Source organism: Rhamphochromis sp. 'chilingali' (assembly GCF_963969265.1).
Source record: "Rhamphochromis sp. 'chilingali' genome assembly, chromosome: 6".
In the NCBI taxonomy this organism is placed as follows: domain Eukaryota; kingdom Metazoa; phylum Chordata; class Actinopteri; order Cichliformes; family Cichlidae; genus Rhamphochromis; species Rhamphochromis sp. 'chilingali'.
This window is the reverse complement of record NC_137933.1, coordinates 18,932,406-18,956,057: the sequence shown is the minus strand read 5'-3', so window position 1 is coordinate 18,956,057 and position 23,652 is coordinate 18,932,406. Positions and strand designations below refer to the sequence as shown.

Below are 23,652 nucleotides of genomic sequence, written 5' to 3'. Positions count from 1 at the left end.
TCCATTAAGGACTGTGTTTACTCTGGCCTGTAACGCAGCGCAGACGAGAGCATCACTCATTCTCTGTGAACTTCCTATCTGCATATCAAAGCTGAGAGTCCAGGGTAAACATACTCTTCAGCTCCATCTGTTTCTGACAACGTAAAGCCAAGAGAAAACTTCCAACCCCACACATCCAAACAACTCAAAATCTCTTGGTTGGTACGTCATTACATTCCTGCAAGTGTGCAGATGTTGCACTTCACCAAGCTACAGTAGGTTACCTGCTGAAACTTCAACAGTTGATGTGTTTTGAATAACTGTGGATAGCTTCTCTTATCAATGTTTTATGGAACGAATCAAGATGTATAATTCATTGTAGCAATGAAACCACAGAGAGCTATCACCTAATGTTGAATTTCACCTTATCTTAAATCTGTATGTCAGCAGCTTCCAGCTCAATGTTTGGTTTTACTTACTGTCCTTATTAGCAGTAATTTCAGCAGACCAGCAGCAAAACGAATGGCACTTTAGGATCCTCAGCTATCATCTGATGATGGCCTGTGGGGACAGCGGCCATTATTTTGGGAATTTTTATGGAGCCAGTTGTCAAGCTTTCACCCAAAGGATTCAAATGCAGGACACAGTCGAAACAGTTTTAATGAAAAGAAGTCAGGAAGAAATAACAACAGTGAATGATCAGAGGTCAGTCTTCAAGCTGGGATTCTGATCAGGGAAGTATTTTCAGGTAAGTTGTTACTCTGGAATTTAACATTCAGACACAGATTTTCCAAGTGGAATAATACTCAGGTACTGTAAGTTTCTTCAGGTAAGTGCAAACAGGAATTGGCGATCCTCTCATCTTTCTTCAGATTTAGGGTTGCAGTACTTGGAGCTCCACTGCTAGCAAGCTTTCAACAGCAGTTGGCATAAGAGCAGGTCAAGCAGGTATTCAGGTAAGTACAGTGGGGCAAAAAAGTATTTAGTCAGCCACCGATTGTGCAAGTTCCCCCACCTTAACACGGATCAGTCGTCCTGTCCCCTTGGCAGAAAAACAGCCCCATAGCATGATGTTTCCACCCCCATGCTTCACAGTAGGTATGGTGTTCTTGGGATGCAACTCAGTATTCTTCTTCCTCCAAACACGACGAGTTGAGTTTATACCAAAAAGTTCTACTTTGGTTTCATCTGACCACATGACATTCTCCCAATCCTCTGCTGTATCATCCATGTGCTCTCTGGCAAACTTCAGACGGGCCTGGACATGCACTGGCTTCAGCAGCGGAACACGTCTGGCACTGCGGGATTTGATTCCCTGCCGTTGTAGTGTGTTACTGATGGTGACCTTTGTTACTTTGGTCCCAGCTCTCTGCAGGTCATTCACCAGGTCCCCCCGTGTGGTTCTGGGATCTTTGCTCACCGTTCTCATGATTTCTATACCTCTATACAAATCTGGAAACAAACACCATTTCACAAACTACAGGCCTGTCTCTTTACTACCTCAATTCTCAAAAGTTCTTGAAAAACTGTTTAAAAACAGACTGGAAAAATTTATAGATAAACATAAACTACTCACTGAGAGTCAGTACGGATTCAGATCAAGCAGATCAACATCATCGGCACTATTAGATTCAATAGAATACATCACAAATTCCATAGACAAAAAGCAATATGTGGCTGGGTTATTCATAGACTTGACAAAGGCATTTGACACTATAGATCATGATATATTAATAAGAAAACTGGAACGTTATGGTGTCAGAGGGGTAGTTTTAGATTGGGTCCGGAGTTATTTAAGTGACAGAAAGCAGTTTGTGAAAATAAATGGTGGTTGCTCCTTATGTATGGACATTGCTTGTGGTGTACCCCAAGGGTCAGTTTTGGGTCCAAAATTCTTCAACTTGTACATTAACGACATCTGTAAAGTGTCCAAAGTATTAAAAATGGTTCTCTTTGCTGACGATACAAACATTTTTTGCTCTGGTGATGATCTGCAGAATTTATTGGAGGATATGACTAATGAAATAAGTAAAGTGAAGTTCTGGCTTGATAAAAACAAATTATCATTAAATTTGAATAAATCTAAACTTATGTTATTTGGAAATAGTAGTTTAAATACAAATGCAAAGATTCAAATAAATGGTGTTGATATTGAAAGAGTCAGTGAAAATAAATTTCTGGGGGTAATAATAGATGAAAAACTTAACTGGAGAGCTCACGTAAGATATATTCATTCCAAAGTATCACGAAGCATTGCAGTACTAAACAAGGCAAAACAGGTATTCGACAGAACATCACTTCATATTCTCTACTGTTCACTGGTTTCACCATACTTAAGCTATTGTGCAGAGGTCTGGGGCAATAACTATAAAACCACATTACATTCACTTTTTACTCTTCAAAAGAAAGCAATTCGAATCATCCACAATGCAGGTTATAGGGAACATACAAACTCACTATTTTTGCAGTCTGAAATATTGAAAATTGACGATATAGTGAAATTCCAAACAGCACAAATTCTATTCAAAGCAAAAAATAAAGAACTGCCAGGTAATATTCAGAGTATGTTTTTTTTGAAAGAAGGAAGTTATAATTTAAGGGGTTTTTGTAACTTCAAAACAATGAAGGTACGTACTACAAGAAAAGGCTTTTGTGTTTCTGTTCAAGGAGTGAAACTATGGAACAAACTGAATATGGAATTAAAGCAATGTCCAAACATAAAACTGTTCAAAAAGAGTTATAAAAATATGATCTTCTCGATCTATAAAGAAAAGGAAAATATTTAAATTAAGTGAATGTCTCTATTTAAAAACAAACAAACAAAAAATTCATGATGTGATATTATAGTATATAGTATATCAGAAATCTGTTCACTATTTTTATTACAAATTATATCAGTAAGGAAGCTGACTAAATATTCACTGATAATTTATGGGACAGGGGTGGGATTAAATAAGTGTATACTTCTTCCCACTCCCTTTCAACATGTAAATTAATCAGAATGTTTTTTTGTATGTAATTTGTATAGTATATTTTTTTCTCTCATTTCTTTTCTAAATGTACTTGTATATTGTTCACATGTTGAAATAAATTACCAATCAATCAATCAATTTTGACCCCACGGGATGAGATCTTGCGTGGAGCCCCAGATCGAGGGAGATTATCAGTGGTCTTGTATGTCTTCCATTTTCTGATGATTGCTCCCACAGTTGATTTTTTCACACCAAGGTGCTTGCCTATTGTAGATTCACTCTTCCCAGTCTGGTGCAGGTCTACAATACTTTTCCTGGTGTCCTTCGAAAGCTCTTTGGTCTTGGCCATGGCGGAGTTTGGAGTCTGACTGTTTGAGGCTGTGGACAGGTGTCTTTTATACAGATGATGAGTTCAAACAGGTGCCATTCATACAGGTAACGAGTGGGGGACAGAAAAGCTTCTTACAGAAGACGTTACAGGTCTGTGAGAGCCAGAGATTTTCCTTGTTTGAGGTGACCAAATACTTATTTTCCACCCTAATTTACAAATAAATTCTTTACAAATCCTACCATGTGGATTCATGGATTTTTTTCTCACATTCTGTCTCTCACAGTTGAAGTGTACCTCTGGTGCAAATTACTGACCTCTGTCATCATTTTAAGTGGGGGAACTTGCACAATTGGTGGCTGACTAAATACTTTTTTGCCCCACTGTAGTGACTGATCTTTTTGTTACCTGGCGATTCAAATGGGAAAATTATAAGTTGATTTAAAAACTGTCCTTCACAGATCAGATCACAATCAGATTTGTTTTAACCAAGGGTGTTACACATACAAGGACACTTCAGTTGATGGTGTTTCCACTATATACAGTCCTGTGAAAAACTAAATATGCCCTAATTGAATAGAACCAGCAATAACTTTAATAATGTTCTGTATGTCTCATTCTTTCACATCATTGTAGAGGAATTCTGGACCACTCTTCTTCACAATGTTGCTTCACTTCTTTGAGATTAGTGGACGTTTGTTTAGGCACAGCTTTCTTATATTTTGCAATATAGCTAAACATCTCCACTCCCAAAGGACATTGTACCAGAGGTCTTGCAGTTTGCAAACCTAAGCCATGTTCTTTGTAGATAGAAGATGCTTTGTCTTGGCAACTCTAACAAACAGGCCTCACTTGTTTAGTCTTAGTTTTTGTTATACTGTCATGAACTTTAACATGCTAACTGAGGCATTCAGAGTCTTAGATGTAGCTCTTCTTGGTAGTTTCTCTAAGAATTGCATGGTCTGACTTTGTGGCTAAATTCTCATCCACTCCTGGGAAGATTGTGGCATTGTGTTAATACACACCTGAATGCTCCAAGTCAGCAAACTTTCAAAGCTTTCTAGAGTTGCTCACACTCGCCGTTGATCAATTAATCGAGTTCATCTGATTACCAGCAACTGGGTGTTTAGAAAAGTCTAAACAATATATGTTATATATGGATTCATTATACACAGAGTAGGCTTACTGCCAACCACAAACAGATAAAATATAAGACAAACACATGCGTAAGGAAGTAGACTGGTGCAGCACAACGATTATGCATTATGTGTGAAATATAATGTTGTGTACATGTAGAACTGTTGTAGAACACAGTCATTGTAGATTCAGAGCAGAATGCAATAACTACAGTACCTAGACTACCTAATAATAAATACTTGGCATAGGTACAACTTAGTTGTTTATGAGGATAATGGCAGTGGGAAGGAAGCTGTTTCTGAGTCTGGTTGTTCTGGTGTAGGTGGATCTGTCACACCTGCCGGAGGGGAAGAGTTGAAAAAGTTGTGTCCAGAGTGTGAGGAATTTCTGATCATGTTTGCTGCCTGCTCACTGGTTCTTGAGGAGTTCTGGAGGCTGGACAAGGGGACGCCAGTTATTTTCTCTACATTCTTTAGAGTTTATAGTAGCGCTAGTAGTACTAGGTAGGTAGTCATACTAACCTGTTTTGTGTCTGAAGCAGACTGCGCACGACAGACTTGATGACCGCAGTGTAGAACTTGATCAGTAGCTCCTATGATAGGCCATCCTTCCTCAGCTGAAAGGACGTCAACTGTTGGGACTTTTTGAATAGAGTTGGTGTTGGGCTCCCACTTCCGGAGCTGAGAGATAATAGTGAACAGGAACTTGAAAGACTCCACACTTGGCACAGGGTTGTTTGAGCAGAAAATGTCAAGTTGTAGTGTGTCTGGGGTGTTTTGATAAACATTTATGTGATATACTCATAAAAGTGGCTATTTTCTATGCTAGTTCTACTATTTTACATGCCAGACTTGGCAGAGGTACCAACTCTGGCATGGTATCCCTGCCAGGCTTACACTGGCAGGGATACTATGATACAATTTCAGTTTTCTTTGGAAGAAGAAATGAATTTTATCCCACACTCACAAAAAAATACCACTCTGAAGATTAGTGTTTAGTTAGATCAGTTTCTCCGTTCGGTGAACAGGACGGGGGAGGTGTATTTAAAATAGTCCAAGTTATCTTCTCTTTACATTAATTTTCCAAGATTATGTGACAGACTGCAGTTTTTCCTGTCTTATCTAGTGTAATAATATCAGTGAGAAAGTTTCCATCACTAGGTTGACTAAAGTAGCAGCAATCCAGCTTGAGGGAGGAAGTTTCTTTCTCAGTCATGCAGTACTCTCTTGAGTATTGAAAAGCTGATGTATGTAGATCCTGGAGAAACTGCACGAACAGATTTGGTGTCACTGCAAAAATCACTTTCATGAAACATTATATCTTAGCATTACTATATACACACACAAAAATAATTGAATATAATTGATTTCAAACAGTAATAATCCTCCATCAGTCATCCTTTGTACAGTGCTGGGGACTGTGTCACAGCAGGACATCATTTATCACGCTTATGATAAAAAAAAGGCTAGCGTCAATAGAGAATTTAAAGTGGTAGTGTATTTCAATGGAGGCATTAATGCATTAGGCAATATATGAAGATGATGTGATTACGGAAAAATAAAGTCAGTTAACTACTATGTATTTTTGCTTACTTACAGAAAATATATGAAGATATTAAAATGAAGCTGAAATTATATAAACCTTCTGGCTTGATTGAATTTCTCAGTGTATATATACAGTATTTCCTATTTCTTTAATTATTATTCCACCCACAAGTATATATATTCTCAAGAAAGAAAGAAAAAAAATCACTCAACTCAACTGCAATAAAATGGCAATAAAATCATCCACAAATTCCCAGAATATTAAATAACTGCACTATTAATGCTTTATTCTTCTGTGCCAAGATAAGTCTGGGGAAAAGGAGGCAATCTGCAGTGGTTTTTCCATCTTCTGATAAGCCTCGAGGGAAAAGAGCGACGAAGAAGACGAGAGATGGGAAAAGAAAAAAATACATTGGAATAAAGATGAAAAACAAGAATAGGTGAAAATTGTTGCAGAGCATAACAGTTGGGGGGGGGGGGGGGGGGGGGGGAGAGAGAAAAATTGAAAAGATAAGGAAAGGAGAGTTGTGTGAGTTGATGGAAAGAAAGAAATGGGCAAGTAACACTGGAGGTAAAGTGAAACAGTCTAAGGATGGAGAACTGCAAATACCCGGTCAGCAGAATGGACTGTGTAAGTGGATTGAGATTTCAGCAGGAAGCAGGTTGTGTTAACATTTTAATAATGAATTATTCGTATGTTAATCGCTCCTCTTTTACCTACTTGCAAGACTACAAAGTGACCTTAAACTGGGTTAAACCTGCTGATTAAAACAAATTGCTGCCAAAAATCGTTATTTAGCCTTTAGCTACTACTCCTTTTTTGTCAATTTGAAGGACTTAAGCAAAAAATATGGTCACTGGCCACTTTGTTAGGTACACCTGTTCAACTGAAAGTTAAGGAAAATATCATCTCAGGAAGTCAGCGCATTTAAGTATATAAACATGGTCATGACAGTGTGGAAGAATTATTATTTAAGTGACTTTGAGTGTGACATGATTGTTGGTGCCAGATGAGTTGGTCTGAACATTTCAAAAGCTACTAATCTACTGGGATTTTCCCAGTCTCTGGAGTTTTCATAGGGAATAGTTTAAAAAAGAGAAAATAGTGAGTAGTAGCTGATGAAAAAGCCTTGCTGATGTCAGAGGTCAGATAAAGGCAAGAGTAACTCAAATAACCTCTCAGTATAACTGAGGTGAGCAGAAAAGCATCTCTGACCACACGATACGTCAAATTTGAAGCAGATGGTCGGCAGCAGCAGAAGTCCACACTGGATGCCACTGCTGTTACCTAAGAACAGAAAACTGAGGCTACAATTCACACTGACAAAACCGGACAACGGTAGATTGAAAAAATGTTGCCTAGTCTGATGAGTCTCAGTTTGAGTTGTAACATTCAGATGGTGGAGTCAGAATTTAGTGTAAACAGCACAGTGAGTGCATGGTGTTCTTGCATTGTTTAGTTTTGAAATATTTCTCTGATATCCAGTCATCTAACAAACGTCTACCTACAGTAACTCTCATCTTCATTTGCCAGGAGTACTGTTCACCATCAGCCACTGTGTTGCATGAAAAACATTCAGAATAATATCTGGATTAATGTGCTAAGGTTAATCACGGATAGGACATGTGTCTGGATTTTTCTGTGTCTTCTCACAGTCTGAAGACATAATTACGACTCACCTTTAGCCCATTTTCCGCTGGGATAAGCTCCAGCCTCTTGTAACATTGTGATTAAGATAATAGATGAATGGACTGTATCAGCATGTGTTTTACTTTGTGTGCTAATGTGTTTTTAAACAACATATTGTCGTATACAGTGCTTAACAAATTTATTAGACCACTGCCCAATGTAAGGTTTGTCACGGCTGCCCTAAATTAACAGTACTGGCAATTACCAAATATATCTAGATTTATAAAAATGTATTAAACATTTTTATTATTATTATTATTATTGTTGTTGTTGTTGTTATTTACTTGAAGTACTGATTCAGTTGAATCATGACATGAATTCAGTTTATTTGCCTGATAAATAATAACATATTTATTTGGTTAGTTTAGTTTTTGACAGATTTCTAGAACGCTTGCGTTTTCTTGTTTTTATGACAGGTGGCCTAATAAACCTTGTAAGCTCACCATGTGGGTTGTGTGATTTTGTGATTCTCTATTCTGTAAAAAAGAAATGGCTTTACAGGTGTGTGCCATTTCTTAGAAGGGCCACTTTACAGGACATGTGGCTTAGTGAGCTAATAAGAAGGTGACAGATAGTACCTCGGGAAATAAGGTCAGACCACAGGTGAGGAGCGAAGCAGCTGGAGTTTCGATTAAGAGTATGTGCGCTGATGGAAATGCAGTTGCATAAGGAGCACTCACCCTTTGCATCTCTTTTTTCTCCAGCTTGCAAGCCTGGCTCCTTCAAGGCGTATGCTGGAAACACTAAATGCTCCAAGTGTCCTCTACACAGCTCTAGCCATGACCAGGCGGCCACCATCTGTCACTGTGATAAAGGCTTCTACAGGGCTCTCAAAGACCCCACTACTATGGCTTGTACAAGTTAGTAGAAAGCTACAAAACCTTTCGTCTCTTTCCTGCTTGCAGAAATCCAATTTTGTGACTGCTGTGCCAACATTCACCCCATCGTTTCTGGTTTTATTTATTTTTTTAGTTTCGTTTTGCTGTTTAAGTTTTAACAGTGTGATTGAGTCACATTTAAATTTCTGCTCACCAAGTTTGGACATTTCTGAGCGGTGTATCGATGAAACTGACAAGTATCATGCTGGAATGAAACACTCTTACACTCTGAGAGCTATCCTCTCACACGCCTACATGCAGATATTTGAAGATACACTCAAACAGCTCAGATTTTTTTTTATTGTACAGGTGTGAAAACTGAAAAAAAAAAACCCTGAAATTTTAGCCGGGAAATTGACACAAGTTGCTGGAATGAAGCCGGAAATGTTGAAAGCCAACCACCCACACACTTGCTGTACCTACACACTGAACACACATGCTAAGGAATAAAAATATGCTCAGCGTGCAAACTTGTCAGATTATGGTGATCATGTGCCAACCATTGCTTCATATTCAAGGTCGCATAAGTGTCCTGGAGAATATCCATCTCAAAAAGTGGCAAGTGCAGTCGCCAAAAAAAAAAAAAAAATGTCTGTCTCTAAATACTTTTCTTCTCTCTTTCAGGGCCTCCATCAGCTCCCAGGAACCTGGTCTCACTCATCAATGACACAGCTCTCTTCTTGCAGTGGATGCCTCCCAGTGATACAGGAGGCAGAAAGGACATCACTTACAACATACTGTGCCAGCGCTGTGGTGGGAGTGACAGCAGCGGTGCTGTGACACAGTGTGAGCCGTGCGAGCCTGACCTGCACTTTATCCCACGGCCACTCGGCATTACTGGCACCTCTGTAGCAATACTGGACTTTGCAATGCTCGCTAGCTACACCTTCCACGTTGAGGCTGTGAACGGGGTCTCTGGGCTGGGTATGACTGCACGCTCGCTGGCAAATGTGACCGTCACGACACACCAAGCTGGTAAGTCCTGTTCACTCAGGCGGTCTTTCGTTTTGTTTTCCAGTTCTGGTTGTTTTGCTTTTTTAAAATGGTGGTGGTAATAATAGCAGGCAGATGTAACCCTACCTGCAAATAGGATCTGTATTAATACAGTTTATTTAACGAGAAAGCATATTGATGAATTTATTAATAATTTCATAAGAGATTAAACAGAATTGATGATGGATTATAATCATCTTATCTTAAAGACCTCATACTACCGTATCACTCCAATAGAGCCCTTCACTCCCAGACTGCAGGCTTACTCGTGATTCTTCAGTGTATTTAAAAGTAGAATGGGAGGCAGAGCCTTCAGCTTTCATGCCCTTCTCAGGGGTAAAAGGCAGAGTACGCTTTGGACTGGCCACCAGTCTGTCACAGGGCTAACACAGAGAGACGGACACCCATTCACACTCAGATTCACAACTATCGTCAATTTAGAATCACCAGTTAACCTAACAATGTCTCTGTACAGTGAGAGAAAGCTGGGGTACCGGAAAAAAACCCACACAGGCACAGGAAGAAGTTTTAAACCAGGCCTCAGGATGACCAGTGTATTCAAACCCAGGACCTTCTTGCTGTGAAGCAGCAGAGCTAACCCCTGCTGCTCACTGTAATTTTCTCATTTTTTGAGTTATATATAAATAAATGTCAATCCCCATTACATTTACATAATTGTAATTATTCTTGACCAATAATACACTGTGGTTAGACAGGAACTAATTCATACTTCATGAATATTGTTTTTTGCATTGCAGTTTAGGTTATTCATTACAGTAATGAGGAAGGGGATTTACTTTCCTCTTTCCTGGGGACCCTGAGACCTCTTAAGTCTCCATCTCTCCCTCCAGCTTAATGCGTCAATAAATGGAACGCACTCCTGACCTTTGAATTGCTGACAGAGTCAGTGTGACCTGAACCTATTCCTAATTAGTGAAACCCAGCAGACCCGGGGTCAACTAGATCTACAAGTTCACAAAGGAACATCGTCTCAGGCTTGAATTAGTAAAAAATAAGAGACCTGAAATTCAGCTTTAACCTTAAACTTCAAGGTCGGGAATAGTAGTGAAATAATTGATGGAGAAGGTTGAGATGAAGGAAGGGAAGCAGGTGGATTAATAAATTATGCTGGGATGTATGTGCACGTTTCCTCCCCTTTCAGCATGCGTATGAAGTTTGTATTGAGATTAAATCCTGATGAGAACTAGAGTCGTACTCAGTGATCTCAGTTATCAGCAGCTCAAACGAGACAGTGAGGAGCTGTGAGTGTCTGTGCTAAATCATAGTTGTCATTGTTGTAATACTGCTTTGACATTTATTTAAGTATTTAAACCGAGAAGAGTGAATGATGAAGATATTTGAAGCTTGGGAAATGTAAACAACATATAACTGGATGTAACAATCTTTTGAAGGCTGATCCCTTTCCCGTGGTCGCTCACATTGACACTCCGGCACAATATTTGCCCGAATGTTGATTAAATGTATTTAATGTTTACCCAAATGTTGATTAAATATGTATCTAATGAACTCAAGTAAACGCTAAAGCCCTCTAAATATTTCACAACTCATTATTCATGAACTGCTTGATCAAAATACTGATGACTTTGCACCAAAACTATCAAACTGATGAGCTTAAATAAATGATAAGTTATGAAAATGGAAGAGTGTGACTCCTTAAACTAAAGCGATGCAATCAAGAGTTGATGACACCGTTGCTTCTGAGAAAGAAGAAATGCTCTTGGTTGCACAGCGGTGGTGCAAAGAGAAGCTTTTATTTCATAAACTCTTGTCTGCAAAGAACAGACTGCAAAAACCAACAGAAGGCCCGTCGTGTTTAGTCTCTCATTACTCTTTGAACTGATAATTAGTGACAGCTGGTTTGACCAGTCGCAGCCTCTGCTGGGTTAAATATCACCATCACTGCTGGCCGAACCATGTCCTTAACGTTCTGAACTCTGATCTTTTTTTAATGACAAAGAGTCCGAACAGACGTAATCACTGGTGTGGGCATGTAACTTTTCAGATTCACACGCTGTAATTTTTACTCTAGTGAAATGCTTGCAGTGTAGTGCAGCTCAGGGTCACCTCTAAGAACACTTATTCATATTTGGCTGTGAAAAATAACCTAGAACTGCAATGGTTGGAAATCTGAAAGACAAAGCGTAAAAGTCACCAACGCTCTGCTGACTCAATAACTGCAGAGCTCCAAACCTCCTCTGGTGCTGGGCGCTTCATGGGTTTCCATGGCCAAGCAGGTCCTGTATGTGTGATACGTAGGCAGCCTGATGTATGAATGGAAGTAGAATTCAGCAATTGTGTAAAATAGTATATTTAAACATTCATAGATAACAGACTACTTGAATATGCTGAAAGGTTATTATGAATTTTTTTGGCCTATGGCCCCCAAATCACTCTTTAACCATTTAAATGATTCATGAATTGTCAAAATCTTGACCAATAATGTTCTTTTAATTGATAAATTGGCTAATCTTTATATTATATAATAGTGATCATGCGCATCATGATTTCAATTTAATAAAACAGAAAGTAAAGTAGTAATTTAATTAATTCTCCTCATTTTTCATTTTTTAAAAGTAGGCTTAGGAAAAAATCTAAACCTGTTAAAAAATTATGCATCATTATTTTTAACATCTCAAGTCCAATTATCACCAAAGTCAGGAGGATTCATTTCCTGGGAAATGCCTGTACCAAATTCCACATTTTACAGTAGTCTGTTCAATACTTGTTGAGCCTGTTCAGTCTGGACCAAAGTGGTGAGCCGGCCAATCAACCAGCTCATTAGGGTGACTCTTCAAACTGTGATCCAGATTAAAATTTTAAAACCTGTGCCCATGTGTAGAATTCGCTGGCTTGCTGTGTCAAAAGCAGTGAGACGCAGTGAGAATGAAGCAGCATTAATGATGAAGTGACAACAAGGAGTCCAGACAGTTATAAGATTATATTTATGCTCCTGCTCATTAAGAAAATACTTCGCAGTCATTCCTCATAATTCTCTTTAGTATACAGGGAGAAATAATGTGTCGAGGTTTTTATTTTTACAAACTGAAATGTGTGCTGATGGGCTGTCATCATACCATGCAAACCAGATGTCAGGTGTGTATGTGTCATGCCTGGCACCCATCTCTCTGGCAAAGGCAGCAAGCCCAGTGGGAGGAAGTTGGAATGCAAAAATAATCTCCATAGCAGAAGAGAAGCAGCCTGTGGGGATGTTCCCATTAGGATGTTTAGAGTGGATTAACTTGTCAAACTGCCTTTCCTCAGTAGACATACTGTACACACACACACGCACACAGAGAGAGAGCCAGAAACACACACACAAACAAGCAGGCAAGCAAATTCATACAAATAAGACATTTGCACGCATGTATCACCCACACTTTTACATGGTGTGCTGGTCATTTCCTCAGCTCGTTCCTGTTATTTCATCTGCATTTTGTTATATTACTCCTCTGAAAAGAAACCAGAAATACTCACTTTTCTTTGATTGTTGATTGATACAACACATACACCGTAGCTCTGTTACGGAGATTACAGCAGCTTCTTTGTTGTGGTTTGGATAAATAAAAGTGATCCTGTTCTGCATATTTTACATGACAAATGGGCAAAGTTTTAAAAATAAGAAATATATTCACTAAAAGATTGAATTATTGAATCTGTGCAATGACACGTTTGCTTGAGTCAGCAGCTGATTCTCAGCATCACATGGAGTTTTTTATGCAAATTTAAATGAACATGTGACATTTAATATAAGCCACTTTAGTAGGGTCCCCTTAATAATAGTGTGTTGGAAGTGCTTTTGCCTTCAGAAGTGCCTTAATTCTTCATGGTTTATATTCAATAAGGTGCTGGAAGGTGATCCTCTGGGATTTTTGGTCTATTTTTAGCTTGAGATTTGTCAGCTGTGTATTCATGATGAGGACACAGTCAGCAACATTACACGGTACACCAAGAAAATATCCCCCACACCATTACACCACCAGCAGCCTAAGCTTCTGATACAAGGCAGGATGTATTTATGTTTTGTCAAAGTTTATACCAAATCCTTACTGTACCATCTAATTGTCACAGCAGAAATGGATACACCAGGCCAGGCAACAGTTTTCCTTTCTTCTAATTTTTGGTGAGCCGGTGTGAATTGAAGCCTCGGTTTCATGTTCGTAATTGACAGGAGTGGCATGCTGCATGGTCTTCTGCTGCTGTAGCCCATCTGCCTCAAGATTCAGCGTCTTTTCCATTCAGACATGACCATATGCTTATAACAACTGGTTATTTGGTTTCTGTTGCATGTTACTGTTACTGTTTCCTATCAGTTCAAAGCAGTCCGATGAGTCTCATCTGACCTCTGGCATCAGCAAGTCATTTTGGTCCAGACAACTGCTGCTCACTGGATGTTTTCTCTTTAAATGGTTCTTCTCTGTAAACACTTGTGTGGGAAAATCCCATCACATCAGCAGTTTCTGAAACACTCATGCAGCCCATCTGGCACCAACAACCATGCCAAAGATAAAAGATACTTTACCGCCTTTCTTCATTCTGATGCTCAGTTTGAACTTCAAAAGGTCGTCATGACCATGTCTTCACACCTAAATGTGCTGAGTTGCTGCCATGTTGGTTACTTTGTAACTAACAAAGGGGCTGTCGGTGTATGCATGAGTTAGCTATGCATTAAGGAAAAATATTCCAGGAAGCTCTTTTTTGATGATGTTTAAAAAAGAAAAATTGAAAATCATGTTAAACTCTTCAAACCGCTGCATAGGTTTAAAATAAATTCAACTAAGGTGGGATGTTCATGGAATGAAAAATGCTGTCTGCTTAAGCTTTTTTTTTTTTTTTTGGGGGGGGGGGGGGGGGAGACTGTGGATGGACAGTCTCATTACCAGTTAAGACAGATGCTGCAAGGTGATTCGAATAATTGATTGTGATATTATGGCAATTATGGAATAATAGACAATTAAAAGCAGAATGAAAAAATTAACTGGATTATGTAGTGAGAGGAAAGTAGCAATATATTTTCTGTTACCCTTCCATCATTGGTAAATTGTTTATTAATGACTCATTATGCTGCTAATATGTTAAAGCTATTAATCAGAATTAGTAATCGTTTCTCTTCTCAGTTCCTAGGGTGCTTATTTAACCTTGAAAAGTTAAATGCCTGGTTAAGGTGCCACTTTATCTTTAAATAGAATAGTTTTCATTGACTCAGATGAGATATTGTGGAGATATTTGGTTAATTAATTGTCACACTGTTGTTCTGAGGGGTATTTTTTCAATGTCATGGTGTCTCAGTTGCTCATCTCAATGACTATTTTTGCATTCTCTGCTCCATAGTTGGTTTCACTGCACAGGTCAAAGTCATCAGCTGTTGTCCTCTCACCTCTAAAGGCAGCAATGCGTTGCAGAGCGAGCACGATGATCTCTGTATTTATGTAGCGTGAACTGCACTCTGCTCTGAGCTTGCTGTAGTTGATGCTCAGCAGAGGATTTCTCACTGAAGATGCCTCCCACAAAGTTCACTGCAGTATTCTGCGAGGAGGCACACAGAAAGTCACTGCATATTTGTGTAAGGTGTTCGGTGCACAGATTAAAAATGTCCACCTACAATATTTGTGGACAGCCACAAATATAGACCCACTCTGGGTTAATAGTAAACCGTACTTAAAAAAAGAAAGCCGAGCAGAGGCGGAACATGTTATCTGTTAAGCCTGTCAAAATTTAGACTGCAGAATCACAGCACAGAAGAATCACTTGTATTGAATTATATATCAAATTGAATCAAACCGTTATCAGAATGTGAGATTGAATGATGCACTGAACCTTTGCTGAAATAATTGAAATCAAATAACTTCTGGTTTAAATTATGAAGTCACCTAAGATTTTTGCACATTGTTGTTTAGTTCATTCCAGACTGAATGACTTGTCTTCATCATAGTAGTTTTTAAATCCCGAAGATTACTTATTAATAAGAAATCACTAACAGCTTTCAGTGGTGGTTAAAACAATTCTATCTGACTATAGCTGACAAATTTTCCAAAGGGCATAATGTCAATAAAAATGCTATAAATTCATTCAAAATTTGATTTCAGTGGAGCTTTTCACCAAGAATGAGACTGTTTCACCAAATTTTACGGCACCTATATCAGAGGTGTTAAAACGCTAATATCAATCAATAGTTTAATTTACCTTTTTTTTAAGGAGCGTGGAAAGAATGTTGAAGACATGAAAAATGAATTTTTCATAGGATTTTATGCAGTCCTGTGAAAAACTAATCACACCCCATCATTCAGTACCTTGTAGATCCACCTTTAGCACCAATAACTAAAAGTAATCATTTTCTGTGTGACTCTATCAGTCTTTCACATCAATGTGGAGGAGGGTAGGTCCACTTTTCACTTCAACATTTATGCACAGCTCTCTTGGGTTTCCACCACAGCACTTCAGTCAGGTTAACGTTTGACTGGGCCATTGCACCGCCTTGATTCACTATTCAGTTCTCTTCTATTTCAGTCATTCTGTTGTAGTTTTGCTGCTGTGCTTGGGATCATTGTCCTGTTACATCACCCAGTTTGGGCTAAACTTTAGCTGTCAGACAGATTCACATTTGACTCTAGAGTACTTGGGCGTACAAAGGAGTTCATGGTCAAATGACCTCAAGGTGCCCAGGTTCTGTTGCTGCAAAACAAGCCCAAATCATCACTTCTCCACCCCCGTGCTTGACAATTGGCATCAGTAGTTTGTGCTGATATGTCGTGATTGGCCAAAATGCACCAGTGTGCATTACTGCCAAACATCCCCACTTTGGTCTCATCTGTTAAAAGGATATTTTTCCAGAAGTCTTGTGGTTTAATCAGATGCAACTTTGCAAACCTTGCAGCCCTTCCAAACAGAGCAAGCTTATTCTTTTGTGGGATTCTTTTTTATTGTAGTCTCATGAAATTTAGCCATTAACATGCTAACAAAGGCCTGTAGAGTCTAAGATGTATCTCTTCGGTTTCTTTGCGGTTTCTCTGAGCATTGCACAGTCTGAACTTGGCATGAATTTGCTTGGACATTCCCTCCTGGGATTGTGTTAACACAATGAAATGCTTCAAACCAGAGAAACTGCTAAAACGTCTGCTGCTATAGAGGTGCTCACATTAGCTACTTACCCTGTGAATTCTTATGGAAGCAGTAAGGGTGCTCTTAGTTTTGCACAGGACTGCACAGAGTCCTGTGCAAAGCTTTGCAAAGCTTCGAATTACTGTACATTAGAAGTCCTGTCTGTTCCATGCTCTTTTCTCTGGCAGTCGATTTTTGATTTTACGCCATACCGCAGATGTCTTACTGTTGATCCGCCTGAAACAAGAAACAGACAAAAAAACAAAGATTTAGCTCTGTTACTGCCTTCATCATAATGATTTCTTTTTGTAAGGCAAAAACAACAGGTCACACAAAGTTCTCACATGCTGAATCCATGCATGTTGTGTCCTGATTCAGAAGATTCTCTCTCTCTTACTTCGCTGTTTCTCCTTTTTCCTCCAGTGGATTCTCTTCAGTTTTCATCCTCCTTTGCTCTGGGAATAAGACTGACTTCTATTTATATGCTCAGATGCTGGGGAGATGCAACCCCATGGGATTTCTTTACAGCTTTTCCTGCTCACTTGCTCTCTCTCTCCCTCTCCCTCTTCTTCCCCCATGTCCTTTCTTTATTTCTTTGAGCATTTGAAGTTGAGGGTTAACCTATTTTTGCATGTTGCCAATAAACCAACTAGAGCTTATAGAGTAAGCTCAATCGTCAATTATCGTTTGCCTTGTGACTTGTGATTAAACTGTAATGACCATAATTGTTCTCTTTGAGTCACTCATCCATAGCAGAAGGTGTCTGAGCAGCAGACTGATTTGTGCCGAACCTAAAATAACTTCTTCCATAAGTGCGCACTAGGTTTCTAGAGATTTAGAGAAAAAAAAAAAAATTAAAAATCGAGCTCAAGTTCTCTCACACAGTAAAGGCATAAATTTATACAGTACAGTATGCTGCAAACAGAAATCCCTTCTAGTAACACGATGCTCACAAAGTTTTATCCCCTAAGTGGGTTATGCATATAGTAAAGATCTGCTCAATTACACTAAAGCCAACTGAAAAACATCTTTCTCAATTGCAACCTCGACATTTACGCAGACAACTCTCGTTTAAATGCATTTTTACAGTCACACATTTACCTGATTAAAATGTCACAGAAAAGATTCCACAAGCTGGCAGGTGATTTTTTTGTGTGGACCCCCATTTCTTTAGTTTTATGATAGTTTTAGCTTTATGGCGTCTTTATAACAAGATTATATTATAACAACATTATATTTTAAAAATTTCTGACATGGATATATTTTGGAGTATCTGTATCACAGAAGAATACAGTCATCTGAAGTTACAGTCTCACACAGAAATACATTTTTAAACCACTTTGAGTCTGAAGATGTGTGCATGTTGCATATTTGTCACCCAGAGTGTGCATTTTTGCAGGAGTCAGCATCAAACACCATGTTTCATGTGTGCACCATTTTTCTTTTTGCAAAAATAAATACAAGTGGTTGAGCCGCTGGACTGTGAAGCGTTGTGTCTGGGCTGAGCTCCTGCTAGAACGTTTTGGCTTCTTAACAAGATGTAAGAGTTGCCTCTGCACCCCAATGCATCCGACTCGCTATAGGGACATGTCACCTTTTTGTGAAGTGCCGCATCCAGTCTGTGGACTTCGGTATAGAATAGGTTATCTGCTTCTCTGAGCATGAGGACAATTTATGACATCAATCTGCTCCTGAATTTGTATTCCAACAATGATCTCTCAAACAGCACGCACAGCAACAGGGGGGACTGGATCTGTTAGTTTGCCAAATCATATTGTGTTGAAGCAGAGGCTTTATGAATAATTGATGGTAAATATTTGACTCTCTGCTAGGTGATTTTATGATGTCCTCAGCAGCCTTGTGTAAAATATTCCCCCAAAACTCAGCAATAATGACAAACATGATAAACAGTTGGTGTAGGTCTAGTGGTTTCTGTGACAAAAATGTCTCTCTGAGACTGAACATTACACAGTAGCTGGACAATAAAAATGTTTCAAAATCAATGTTTTTTCCCTGTCTTACTTTTATCTTGGGTATTCCTGTGATGCCGAATGCATTTCTCTGCCCTACTTGTGATATTTCACAACAGCTATTTTACCTGAGATTGTCTACTACAAACTACATAAGTTCAGCTTCAGATGTTTATTTAGCTTTTCATTTGCAATTGCAGCCGTATAACTGGTTCTTTGATGCTTACATCTTTTCTCTGATGACTGAAGACACTTGTGAAATCCCTTTTGCAGTACCGACTCTAAATTCAGTGAATATACTTCAGAGTTCACCACAGAGGCTAGAGCAGGAAATGGCCTGGATCACTTGTTTCCTCAGTCTACTGGGCTTCTTGGCCAGGCGACTCTCGGTCCCCCAGATGTGCTAGAAACATATTGTTTATTGTGTTTTTTTGCTTGCTTATGCTTCCCAAAGTGTTAATGTGTTTACAGGTTCACCCTTTTGATAAAGACACTTTTCAATAAGCCAACCAATTGGAAGAAAGTCAGTCAAATAAGTCAAGTATTTTTTGTTGATTGTAGAAACACGGTGATGGATACAGACACTTCTTATCAAGAAATGCCAGTCATGTAAAAATACATCATTTTCAAGCTTTGAAGCGCTGTTGTTCTCACAGCTTTCTTATCACAGCTGACTCAAAACCCTGCACTCTTTCACTTTACCCTCAGGTCCTGCTCTGGTGGGTGTAGTCAGGAAGGACTGGGCCTCTCAAAACAGCATCGCCCTCTCCTGGTCAGAAGTGGAAAAGCCACCCTCAGACATAGTGGATTATGAAGTGAAATATTATGAGAAGGTAAACCCTTTTTGTCATATTGAATGACGTTCTTCTTCTTCTCTCAGACTATGTTTATGTACAATGTGTAATTCTCTTTGTGGCAAAAGCGTTTTTTATTGCCGTTGCTCTAGAATGCACCACAGTGAATAATTGAGAAAGCCAAACATAAGTGTAGAGCATCCATAATGTGTCATTATCCCTGCTTTGTTCACCATCTGCTCTGATAGTTAATAGGACAGAAATGATGTCTTCTGTTAAGACATTGCTGTGATAATGGGTTTATGCAAAAACACGTTTATCTCTTGTGCCATAATGTGGCTTTGTTTATCATGTTTGGCAATCTGTTTCTGCTTTTCTAGGAGCAAGAGCAGCTGAGCTACTCATCAACACGGACCAAAGCCCCCAGTGTTGTGGTGACAGGCCTCAGACCCTCGACTGTTTATGTTTTCCATGTGCGCGCTCGCACTGCTGCTGGCTACACAGCATACAGCCCCAACTTTGAGTTTACAACAGCAGCTGAGGGTATGATTGCAAGGGATGGGGCACTTGGGAGTTGTGGTTTGTATGTGCTAGGGAGGAACGGCACTGATAATCAGGCAGATTTGTTGTTCCAGATGGATTTGGAGTATGTTTTAAAACAATGCACAAGAGAGAAAGGGAGTTGGAAAGCCACAGATGTTGAGCCATCACTGTCGATTACCAACTCTATATAATCCTTGGAGACGTTTTATGATCATTCTTTGCTACGAGTCACTGAAACTCATCAGGGCTTATTGAGGCGTGAGCCATTTATTTAAGTGCTTATAAGCTTCCATAAGTTCCCAGTTCTGATGGTCTGCTTAAGCATGTATGGCACCCTTTAGATGATGAATGTGTACATATTCACTTGAATATTCTCACATTTCACTATAAGAGTGAATTTGATATAAGTCTGTTGACATTATATAGTGCAACTCATAAGTCGCACAGTTCACGTATACTTTAATTTTACAATAACTGTTGGAGAAATGTAAGAAAAGTTATCCACAAGTAAATGTTTAATATATGTGAAATGAAACATTTACATGTCAGTAAAGGAAATGTCCCTGTCTCCTGCTACTTCTTATTATTAACCAAATATATATCACCAAGCTGATACTGACAATGGATGCAAGACGAACACCGGAAAAAAAAAGGATGTTATTTTGCAGTGCAAGAGAAATTTTGTTTAAAGGCAGATGTGATTAAACAGTTTTTTGTTTCCTGTGCAGTCCTGTGAAAAAATAAGTACTCGTCATGATTCAGTAGCTTGTAGAACCACCTATAGCACCAGTAACTTGAACTAATTGTTTTCTGTGTGATTTTATCAGTCTCTCATATTGTGCACACTCTTCTTTGCAATGTTGTTTTAGTTCATTGAGGTTTGCAAGCATTCATTTTTGCACAGCTCTGTTAAGGCCCCAGATTTGCTGATGTGCTTGAGATCATTGCCCTGTTGCAAGAATGTGATGTTATACAGAGGAATTTGTTTGATGACTGCTAGACGGCCAGGTTATGTGGCTTTGCAACTAGCGCAAATCTTCACCCCTCCACCACCATGCCATGGTCTGTTGGATTGTCTTCAAACATGATGCTGTGCATTATGGCCAAACATCTCCACCCTGGTCTTGTCTGTCAAAAGGACTTTGTTCCAGAAGCCTTGTAGTATGTTTGGATGCAGCTTTGCAAACCTATTAGGGAGAAGAAACTTTTTCTTGTCATCCCTTTCAAACATGATACACTTGTTCAGTCTTTTTCTGATTGTAATGTCCTAAACTTTAACATCTAACATGACAACTGAGACCTGTAGCATCTGAGATGTAGTCCTTAGGATTTCACAATTCCTTTGACATTGCGCACTCTGACCTTGGGCTGACTGTCTGGGATGTTCACTCTTTGGAAGATTGTGACATTATGTTAACTCACCTGAATGCTCCAAACCTGCAAAATGCCTAAACTTCTCCTTTTATGGAGGTGACTACTCCTCCTGGTGACCCCTAGTTAAAGTGCATTTTCTTAGCAGCATCTGACAGCTGCTTACCCTCTTAAATCCTACGAAAGAGTGTACTTAGTTTTTTCACAGGACCGCACTGAGTCCTGGAAAGTGCATTTAAGACATTCATGGAGAAATAAATATCAATGACTGTCACTCACATGCAATTGATAAAAAAATAATAATAATAATTTCAATGTACAGCTGAATTTTCCATCTAATATGATGAATTCCTTGCAATCCAGCCGCATCATGCACATCTCACTCTTTTAGATTAAGATTATAATAACCTAGTCAGAACAAATCAAATGTCAAAACAGAAGCCAATCAATTCAAATCGCAACAATAACTTTAAATAGGCTTTTCATTTCAGGAGAGACAACTAATCTTTTACAGAGGAAACTTACAAAATGCCTGGATCGTTTCTTTTCATTGGGTATAAACATGGATACTGTTTTAAATTAGTAACAGAGAAACCACAGTCGGTCTTTTCAGTACATTTTGTGTCGCAAAGCAGTTTGTCCTTCCTCTGGTATCAAGTCTGGGAGGGAGAGTTCTTAATATTCAGATGAATGATCTTTCTGCCGTTTTTACCGTCACTTTGTTCTCACTTTCCTCAGATCCTGATATTGCTGATCAGGGTCAAGTTCTGGTGGTTGTCACAGCATCTGTAGGAGGTTTTTCCCTTTTGGTCATCCTTACCCTCTTCCTTTTAATCACTGGACGGTAAGACATCCCCTGTTTTTTTGTGTGCACACGCACACAGAAACACACACACACACACACCTTTTTCTCTCATAATCTCCAGAGTGAGGCCACAACCAGAAGTCTGTTAATGGACTCCTTTTTTGCCACCAAGCAGACACCCTTATTTTACAAATGGCTGAACCAATTTTCTGCCTAATTACTCAGCATGTAATGCATGTACCAGCAGTTTTCTTCATTCCATTAACCTCCCCAGGTTGGCTCACAAAGTTGTCTTCAGTCTGCCTCTGGTTCACAGCGTTTTTACCATTAGTGGCACTTATTAATAAACAATGAAAAATGGCCAGAAAGTGTGGATACTCTGTCTGGATTCTGACTTAATTGTGATACAAACCGAATGATAATCTTTGATTACACAATTTGCAAACATTACATTAAGCTGAACATATCTAAACTCCAGTCTACAAAAAAGCTGAAAAAAGGATGACATCACTATCTATGTTAAAATGACTCTGTATGGGAAATGAGCCACCAACATTGTTACTTTGTTTACTTTTATCTTTGTTTGCACCTGAAATGTAGTTAAGGTATATACAGTAAATACAGTGTTTCTTTTTTGCCAAGAATCCAGACTGGCTTGTAATTTTTTAAAGTGCTGGTGAGCAATAGTTCTCCAGACATCCTGAAAGTCTCTTATCTCTTTGGACACTCGCTGCTTTTTTACTCATTTTCAATTCATTCCTTGTACCTGAGCATTTCCAGAGTAATGTTTGGAAATTATTGTTGTTTCAAATTGACACTATAGGTGCATCTAATAATAGTAGGTTTAATGGTCAGAGGGTCATAGGTCAAGTTCTCTGCAGATCTTGTGAATGCAATAACTCAAGAACAAGATGATGTAATATTTTCAAATTGATGCTATAGGTCAGGGGTGGGGAACTCCAGGCCTCGAGGGCCGTTGTCCTGCAGGTTTTAGATGTGTCCGTGATCCAACAAAGCTGATTCAAATGCCTACATTACCTCCTCAACATGTCTTGAAGTTCGACAGAGGGCTGGTAATGAACTGATCAGGTGTGTTGACCCAGGATGTTACTTGCATCCAGCCCTTGAGACCTGGAGTTCCCCAGCCCTGCTATAGGTGTATTTATTAGGAGCTTGAGGGATAGGCCACTTAACACTGACCTATGAGTCATTCAAGGAAAAAGTCACCTGACTCAAGAGATGAACCATGGTTGTCTACATATAACAGAAAACTTAGCAAAGAACCAATCTTAGATTTTTTCTTAACTACTTTTGTTATTCTGTCACAAAAACTCATTATTTGTTCTCATTTTTACCCTTCAGCTGTAAAACACTGATGCATCATTGTCATCACCCGACTGGGCAGGCTGGTGGGTGAGAAGAAGGAAACAGGTTTTTTAAATTCATACCATGGGTCCATCTACTAAAAGTCTCAGACAAGTTTGAATTTCAGTGACCTCAAGACCAAGGTCAGAGGTCAACTTTTCTGAAAA

At 39.0% G+C, this 23,652-nt stretch overlaps 1 protein-coding gene across 1 annotated transcript in view; it reads left to right on the top strand.

Moving 5' to 3' along the window:
- Positions 1-23,652, top strand: part of LOC308398709 (ephrin type-A receptor 6-like) — a 74,532-nt gene that overhangs the window by 41,196 nt on the left and 9,684 nt on the right. Inside the window, exons 8-12 of the mRNA XM_080885482.1 lie at positions 8,355-8,510; positions 9,153-9,503; positions 19,316-19,440; positions 19,782-19,944; positions 22,054-22,159. Coding sequence (XP_080741608.1) covers positions 8,355-8,510; positions 9,153-9,503; positions 19,316-19,440; positions 19,782-19,944; positions 22,054-22,159 — 901 coding nt within the window. The remainder of the gene's footprint in view (positions 1-8,354; positions 8,511-9,152; positions 9,504-19,315; positions 19,441-19,781; positions 19,945-22,053; positions 22,160-23,652) is intronic.